The following is a 9,280-nucleotide window of genomic DNA, read 5'->3' as shown; positions in this document are numbered from 1 at the left end:
TAACGTATGTATTCAACTTCACTCGGTTACAATTGGTGTTGGCTTCGAGCACGCTTCCTTGCTGACCGCTAGTTCTTCAGTGCGCGCTGGTGTTTGGCGGTCAACGTCCGTGACCGCGCAACCGATGACCCCCCGGATCGATCACACGCATACATTGACGGATGATGCTTTGCTGTTATCCGTGAGTTACCGCCGTGAATGCGTCCGGGCCAGGTTAGCTCACAACATCTCCCCCCTTTTAATTACAGACGATACCCCTCGAGCCTACGCGGAAGTCTTCTAAGCCTAGAAGACCGGCGTGGCGACCGTATCGGCTGCTGGCGTCTTGTAGTAGCGAACGGGATTGGGCGTGGAGATGGTTGTGTGGGTGACGCGCTAGTTTGATGGTCCGTCAAGGGAACAGAACTCGATTCCGCTACCGTGCTGTCCGTCAGCAGATCAAACGGCAAATGATCTATGTCCACGTCCTCGCTGGAAGCCCCCACGGCCGAATCACGTTTTCGCAGCTGGTTCACATGGGGCCTGTGAACCCGTTGATTGTTCGTCTGCACCTCGAACATAACGCTGCCCAACTCTCGTATGATTTGCGCCGGAACCCACTTCCATGAATTCCGCGCATAGAACTTGGCGTAGACGAGGTCACCGCGCTGAAATCGTCTATCCAAGTTGGCCGGTTCTGCTTGCGCTGCAGGTGGAGGTTTCAGCAGTTCCAACGCTGTTCGCATTTTTCTGCCTAGCATGGCTTCAGCTGGCGACTGTATGTCCGGCAAAATAGCGTTGGGGGTTGACCGCCCGACAGACAAAGAGAACGAAATTTTCAGGCGAGGGGTAGGCAGAAACAAGCGGTGGGGGCCCGGCCCAAGATCGGATCCGAAGTCCGTTGTTTTGGGCTCGAAATTAAAAATGGCGGATGGAGCGCTACCACGGAGAGAATGCGCTCTCTTGCTTGCCTTTAAAATACACGAGGCGCTCTCGCTGTAAAGAACGCTCGCTCGCGCTGTTTTATCATACCCCTTCCTCCCCGTTTCTTTCGGCTTGCGCTGCGCTGAGCTGGTACCCCCTCCCACTTGATTCCAGCGAATTGCGCTGCGCTGGACTGACACCCCCTCCCACTTGTTTCTTTCGTAGCACGCTGTGCGCTTCCCTTCATTCGGATTTGGTGCACCCGAATCAAAACAAAAACTTGAACACATTAAACTTGGTTTATATTTTATTACTTTTATTGCAAATAAAGGGGCATTTTCGCACATAGCTTCACACAATCTTGCCACAAAATCACACACATTATTTATATTTAAAAAGTCGTCTTATTCAAAATAGCCGTCTAACTGCATGAATACCGTTGTTGCTGTTCAATGCAGTAAACGAATATTGAAATAAAGTAGCGCAAATCACACATTTAAGATAAATGGTGAAAGAAAAGCGCAGCTTCATTTCAATGTGCACAACACTTCAACACTTAGCGAATCTTCGATCGCCCGGGACTTAGGCTAACACGCGCGCGGCCTTTCACGGCGAACGCTTGAGCTGAACTGACGATTTCGTGTGGTGGCAAGAAAAGGAGCGCACAGAGGAACACTCGCTGCACTAGTGCGAGCGAGACACCGATAGCCGCATGCCGCTGCGAGAAACCCAAACTGAGCGCGTAGGCTGAAAGTGAACGCACACATTCACACATGTGTAATTGTGTGAGTGCAAAAACTGTGTAGAAACCAAAACACGCTCGCGCCACCGCGTAATTCCGCGTATTTCCAACCGTCTCCCCATGCTTCTACATGCCCCTCGCCTGAAAGTCGCACACTTTTTCATTCTCATTGCTAGTAGGGCGGTAGCTCGCCAGAAAAACGTCAAGCGCTTCGTCCTGCGTTGTTCCCCCTTTCTGGATCTTCCTCATCGACCGCTTGAAGGTGTCAACAAAGCGCTCCGCCTGCCCATTCGATTGCGGATGGAATGGCGCAGTTGTGACGTGTTGTACACCGCGACTACTGCAATACTCCGAAAACTCAGCGCTTACAAATTGTGGCCCGTTGTCGCTCACCATCGTTTCCGGGTATCCAAATCTCGCAAAGATTGACCTCAGTATCGCGATCGTTGCTGCTGATGTGGTACTTCGCGTTCGTATCACCTCTGGCCACTTGGTAAACGCGTCTACCACGATCAGAAAATAGTCACCATCGATTGGCCCAGCGAAATCGATGTGAATACGTTCCCAAGGTTTCTGTGTCGCTGGCCAGGGAACAGGTTTCTCGCGAGGTGAAGTCTTCGCCGCTATCGCACAAGCGTGGCATCCCTTTACGTGCTCCATTATGTCCTTATCAACGGATGGCCAGTACACGTAACTCCGGGCCTTCGACTTCATTCGCTGGATACCGGGGTGCCCTTTATGTAGTTGCTTCAAGCAACGCTGCTGCAGCTTGCTAGGGATCACCACTCTTTCCCCAAACAAAATGCAACCACGCACCGTGGTTAGGGCTTCGCTTCTGTGGTAAAAGCAAGCCAGCTCTGCAGCATACGCGACATTTTGGGGCCACCCTTCCATGATGTATCCGTAAACCTTCTTCAGGACAGGGTCGGACTCCGTGGCCTTCGCAACGTCTCTAAAATTGAGTGGAAATATATTAATACAGTATGACGCTATGGAACTTACATCATTTTCCAACTCAGCGCTTGCGATTACGTATTCCGGATCCGGTTTTGCGTGCTCGTGTATCAACCTTGAGAGCACGTCCGCATTGCCAAACTTATCGGTTTGCACGTACTCGATGGTAAAATCGTACATCAGCAACTGCAATGCAAACCGCTGCAACCTATTTGCCGTGTACACTGGTATACCCTTATGTGACCCGAAAATCCGCAACAAGGGTCGATGATCGGTTTGCAGTCGGAAATGGCGCCCAAACAGCATCTTATGAAACTTTTTCACAGCAAATATAATCGCCAAACCTTCGCGGTCAATTTGGCTATAATTTGCTTCAGCCTTCGTAAGGGCTCTCGATGCGTGCTGGACAACCTTCAGCGAGCCATCCGCGTACCTGTGGCTTATGGTCGCGCCTAGTCCAACCGACGATGCATCGGCAGAGACCACTATCTCTGCATTCGGGTCGTAGTGCGTCAGCAGCAAGTCGGATGCTAACAGGTCTTTGAACCTGTTAAAAGCATTTGCGCTTTCCCGTGTCCAAACAAATTTGGTGTCGTTTTTGAGCAATGCATCCAGCGGGTATCGCAATTCTCGCATCTTTGGTACAAATTTGCCGTAATAATTCACAGCACCCAGAAAGGACCGAACCTCACTAACGTTCGTCGGTGCTGGCATCTTCAGGATCGCATCTATTTTCGCTGGGTTTGGTCTGAGACCCTGTCTGTCGATAACAAAACCCAGGTACTCTATCCTTGGCATTTTAAACGAACACTTTTCCGCTCGGATTGTAAATCCGTACTCCTTTATGCGCCGGAAAAGGTTGAGCAAATTCTCATCGTGCTCGCGTTCTGTTTTGCCACCAACAACTACATCATCCATGTACCCAGATGTACATTTTAGGCCGGAGAGCATTGCATCGATGAGTTGCTGGAACGCGGCTGGAGCAATTTTAATGCCAGGCGGTAGACGGTTGTAATGGTACAATCCGCGATACGTGTTAATCGTCAGGAGTGGACGATATTCCTCTTTAATTTGTACCTGCAAGAATGCATCCGTTAGATCGATTTTTGAAAAATACTTGCATTGTGCCAGTTTTGCAAAAATATCCTCTGGGAGTGGGAGTGGATATTCGTACGATTGAAGAGCTGCATTCAACCCAGTTGAATAATCTCCACAAATCCGCACGCTGCCGTTCTGCTTCCTCACCACCACAATTGGGGCCGCCCAGTCCGAATAATCCACCGGAGTAATCACCCCTAGATCCTCTAAGCGATCGAGCTCCTTGTCCACCGTTGCTCGCATCGCGTACGCTACCGGGCGCTTGGGACAAAACACAGAACGGTGATTTGGCTTGAGCTGAATCTGTACATTCGCCTTGGTGCACAATCCGTTGCCTTTAAACAATGCAGGGAATCGGCTCTCCCATTTCACTCCCTCTGCTTCCACCTTGTTGCAAAACTGGTCCATGGGGACGGCACCGAGCTCGAACGTTGCTATCATATCGGCCCCCAAAAGATGCAAGGCCGAGTCCATAACGCGTATAACAGCAGACCGCGTTCTGTCACCGATCGTTATCTGTGCCTCGAATTCACCATCCAATTCAAGGCGGGACCCAGATGCTGTTTTTGCGTGGACTGTTACCGGCTTCAGTGTTGGCTTACCCAGCTGCTGCCACGTTTCTCGTCCGATTACTGTAATATCCGATCCAGTGTCAAGCTGCAGGCGGACCCTGTTACTGTTGATGAAAATGTTAACAAATTTTCTAGCTTGCTGGACATTACAAACATTGACCGTCACCGTACGCATGTCCACCGACGTGCGTTTTTTTTTCTTGTACTTCCCCTTTTTGTTGCCTCTTTTCTGCTGGTTGCAAAAACCTTCTCGGTGACCGGTTACGTTACAATCGCGACACTTGTGCAGAGCATATGAGCACTCACTTGCCCAATGAGCGTCTCCACATAACCAACACGGCCCAGGTGGTTTGTTTACATTATCACTGTTCCTCGTATGCTGGTACTGCTTTCTTTGTTTCCACTTGCTCGCCTGCTGTTGTGCATTGCTTCTACCTCTTAGTGCTAGGATTTGCTCCTCCGCCTGAGTAGCGATCATGGCGCTATCCACCTTCAAGCTGGAGATTCGCTCACACTCAGCGGAGAGCTGCTCTAGCGTGACGTCGGTTCTCTCCTCGATACGAGAGAGAAGTCTCGTGCGCACGTCCGCATCAGCATCATCCTTTAAGCCGCACACTAATATCAGGCATTTGAACTGCTCCTCGCTCATTGCGGACAGCTGAAAGTTGACGCAGGAGCGGTTCACACGGCAAACAAACGACACAAAATCCTCCGTACGAGATTTCGTTGGCTGCAAACACTTGTAGCGCTTACTCACAAGCGTTTCAGCTCTCCCAAAAAGGGCCTTCAGCTTTTTCCCCGTTTCATCGAACGGTATCTCCCGAGGAACGCTGGGCAGGATGAAACTAGCGTAGCGTGCGTGCTCCGCAGGGCCTAACTTGCGCACCAGTAAGCGCACCTTTGCTGCATCGTCGAGGCGGGAGGCATCCTGTGCGAACAGGTCCTCGTAGTGCGCGAACCACGTATCGAAAGTTATTTCGGATTCCGCCTCGTACCGGAACTCGGTGATGCTACCCGACAACGCATCAATAATCAACTCCGGATTACTGGGGGCAATGACCTGCGTCGGGAAGGTCTGGCTTTGCTGGTTTGTAACTTGTGACTGCTGCAATACTTGCGTGATTAGTTGCTGCTGTTGCTGCATCTGTTGCTGCTGCTGCTGCTGCTGCTGCTGCATCTGCTGTTGCATTAACTGCATCATCTGCATCAGCATCGCAGAATCGGGTGACTGCGCCGGCACTGATGATGACGCAGCAAAATGCTGTAGCGATGGCTGCCCCGCTGCATTCTGCGATGGCAGATTCACCGTTGGCACAACATTCTCGTTCGCGGGTGGAAAAATTTGCTGTCCCGTAGCAAAACCAGTCGAACGCAGCAAGGATGATCTTCGCTGCTCTCCTTCCATGGGGAAATCCGATGCACCGTTTTCGCTGGTGCTCATCCTTCTGCGTTTTGCTCGCGGGCGCGTAATTTTTCGAACAGCACAAGCTTCACTCACAGTCGAAATGCAATGAAAAAAAAATCGCGTTTTTTTTTTACGTCGCTTTTTTTTACTCGTCGCCTCTTTCGATCGCAGAGGTGGTCGAATAAAACTCACGCGTTACTAATAAATTTACTAACGTATGTATTCAACTTCACTCGGTTACAATTGGTGTTGGCTTCGAGCACGCTTCCTTGCTGACCGCTAGTTCTTCAGTGCGCGCTGGTGTTTGGCGGTCAACGTCCGTGACCGCGCAACCGATGACCCCCCGGATCGATCACACGCATACATTGACGGATGATGCTTTGCTGTCATCCGTGAGTTACCGTCGTGAATGCGTCCGGGCCAGGTTAGCTCACAACACACACTGTTACCGCAAGAGCTTAAAGCAAGAAGCGTTTCACTCCATCACCGTCTCACCCAAACGTTGGTGTTATGATGCGTTTATTTGTACCCCCGCCCCTATGTTCTTCTTACCCGTACCGCGCACCCCTACATTCTGACTTAGACTTCAAAGCAAAGCGAAATGGACAAACTGGATTTGGCAAAGATGGATGGATGGAGAAAGAGTGATGGATATTTCATAACGATTCAAATCACATAAGTTAAAAACAAAATAAAGAGACTTGAAAAAATTTAAATTTTAATGAAAAAATAAAGGTTGAAAAAATTTAAATTGTAATGAAAAAATAAAGGTTTCCGGCATCGTTATAATGATATAAAAAATGTAACTAACAACTTATTAAAAAAATTTATACATACATACATACATATATATATATATATATATATATATATATATATATATATATATATATATATATATATATATATATATATATATATATATATATATATATATAGATCATATCGTATAATCGTATACATATATATATATATATATATATATATATATATATATATATATATATATATATATATATATATATATATATATATATATATATATATATATATATATATATATATATATATATATCATATCGTATAATCGTATATATATATATATATATATTATACGATTATTATTATACGATATGATATATAATTATGCGGTGTACATTTATTATTCGGCTTTTTATTCAAAAAAGATTAAATGTTACTCCGATGAGTTCTAAACTAAAACTAAACTCTCACATTAATTCTACCTCGGTTGGCGGTGTATGTTTGTGGGAGCTGTCTGCGTCCGGCTGGTGTCCGATGCCGCGCGACCGTGCTGTCTGCGTTGCCGGCCCGGCTGGTGTCCGATGATGCGCGCCCGTGGGAACTAGAAGAGATGGAATGTGCCGCGCTGCAATATGGTAAAGCATTGTGTCGTGCCACGTGCTGGTGTCCAATGCCACATAACTCCTCCAGGGGGTAAAAAAAGCGTGTCCTCATGCGTTTAAACTGTCTTCGAGATTATTTTCTCTACGATGGTTTCGTGACGACTTCTGTGAGCGGGATTTCCTCTTTTCTATCTGATTTGATATGGCTGAGATGAAACGACTAAAGTAAAAATAGACAAATATGATAATGGCAATAGATACTGTAGTGGACAGTCCCAGTCCAGTTAATAAGCTCCAATTCCAAGTAATATTTTTATATTGTTGCAAGTAGATGTGTTCGATGTGTTTGCGATTCGTCAATGTTCTATCATCCAAGGAGGCTAAAGGAGTTTCGACAACTTTTCGATGAATTGCGATGTTGAATACTGTCCCATATACAGCTGGACTCTTGACATGGATTTCTTCTGATGTGAAGCTTTTGTTTCTGAATTGTATGGTGCAGTTAGAAAAAGTTAATAAGAAGTTTCCATTCAAATGTCGATCGTTCGGTCCACAATCGGATGTTACCAAATGATGTTTTGCGTTTTCAATAAGAAGTTGATTATCACCTATCATTTTAGCTGTTGTTTCGTTTTCCGGAACTACTATACAATGGCTCTCTTTCCCCATTACTAATGGAGCGATGCAGTTATCAAAAAAATCCATGATATCAGAATACTTTTGTACGTATTTCTCTGGATTCTTTGTTGTATATAGTTTCTTTTTCTGTTTCACGAGTTGCCTTGGATAGTCTTTGATTAACGAGTTATTGTGATTCAGTGCTAGTATTTCTATTACTTTTGACTCCTCTTTTTGCAACTCTGGCACTTTAAGTATGTAGAGCAGTTTGTTGTTGTTGACTGCTATTTTAGGTGTGACATAAGAAATGATCTCGTCAGGAATATCGCTTTTAACTCCTTGGTCTTCTAATAGCTGTTGTATAATAGCAATTTCCCGTGGTGATAGAAGTTTGCTGCTTGTAATAGACATTTTGGATAACGATATCGCTTCTTGTATATCTTCTAATATCTTGTTAATTGTATCTATATTGATAATTGCCGTCAGCATGTCTAATTCATTAAGAAGAATGTCGTTTCTATTTTCAATCATCTGCTTCATTTCGTTGGTGAGGTTTTTAATTTTCATTCCAAGATTTTCATTTACTAGGAATTGCTGATTATTACTCTCTATCAAATCGTTCATTGTACTGTTGATGATTTGCAGGTCATGTGCATCCGGGCTTCCTCCAATCCATTTCCAAACCGAGCCTATAGCTTCTACGCTTCTTATCAAACGCTTCCTTGGTCTTATGAGATTAAAATTAGAACATAAGTTTCTAACCTTATGCTTCGCAATTATTGATAGAGGACTATTGGTTGGGCGAAAAGCTACTTGAGTTAATAGGTGCATTGTATTTTCAATTTCTGTTATGTTTACCTCATGTATTATATTGATATTACCGATTTGAATTTTGCAATTATGTTTCTCTAGAATTAAAATTGGTTGATCAATCAAACTAGTTATTTTTAATTCTTGGGCTTTAATATGAGCTATCATTAGAATGACCATCAACATAACTATTCTGACGACGTCTTGTCGTGCAGCAGAAAAAAATTTAAATTCAAAATTATTCATTTTTCAATTAATAGTTTAATTTGCTATTTCCTGTGATTCCCTCGATTTCTCGATTCTTTTCCTAATTTAAATGCTTTAAATTTAAATGAGCGACAATGAGTCGTTCCACTGCGATCCTTTTGTTTTCTTCTTCTTTAGTTTTTTTTTGCTAAAAAGAGAATGAAAAAAATAAAAAATTGTGCTCAGCCAGTCGTCTGTTCTTTTTTTTTTGTTTTTGAGACGTCAAATCCTGTAAATATATAAAAAATATTAGTTTCATGTACAATTATGTTCTTATGCGTTTTATTTTATTTTTATTGCGTTTGACATTTCTTGGTCCAATTTGAATGGTTTTTTCATTATTTACCAAACATTTTGATTTTGAAAAGCGTGGATCTAGCTTTTTTCTAGTGTTTTTCTTTACATAAACATCATGTCCTTCATTTACATCAGGTGCAATTTCTTTTTTTTCGTTATTTTTTTTCATTCTATTTGCAGCTAGCTGAAGGTTCTTTTTTACGTTTTTGAAAATTTTGTCGGCGTTATCGGCTATTTCTGGTGGGTTCATCGTATAACCTGGATTAAAAAT

At 44.5% G+C, this 9,280-nt stretch overlaps 1 protein-coding gene across 2 annotated transcripts; it reads right to left on the bottom strand.

The window, feature by feature from the left end:
• Positions 1-1,759: 1,759 nt before the first annotated feature.
• LOC121600939 (uncharacterized protein K02A2.6-like) lies at positions 1,760-6,057 on the bottom strand. Of its 2 annotated transcripts, none has more exons than XM_041929719.1 (2): positions 2,661-6,057; positions 1,760-2,597 (listed from the first exon to the last, which is right to left on the bottom strand). In XM_041929719.1, the coding sequence occupies exons 1-2, from the start codon at positions 5,708-5,710 to the stop codon at positions 1,772-1,774; spliced, it is 3,876 nt and encodes a 1,291-aa protein (XP_041785653.1). In that variant the 5' UTR covers positions 5,711-6,057; the 3' UTR covers positions 1,760-1,771. The 2 variants fall into 2 exon arrangements, with proteins under 2 accessions (XP_041785653.1, XP_041785652.1); XM_041929718.1 differs by having other exon boundaries at positions 1,760-5,757; positions 5,867-6,057.
• Between the last annotated feature and the right edge of the window lie 3,223 nt (positions 6,058-9,280).

The sequence above is a fragment of the Anopheles merus genome, unplaced genomic scaffold, assembly GCF_017562075.2.
Source record: "Anopheles merus strain MAF unplaced genomic scaffold, AmerM5.1 LNR4000012, whole genome shotgun sequence".
In the NCBI taxonomy this organism is placed as follows: domain Eukaryota; kingdom Metazoa; phylum Arthropoda; class Insecta; order Diptera; family Culicidae; genus Anopheles; species Anopheles merus.
Note: the sequence above shows the minus strand (reverse complement) of the source record. Positions and strands in the feature narration are given on the sequence as shown.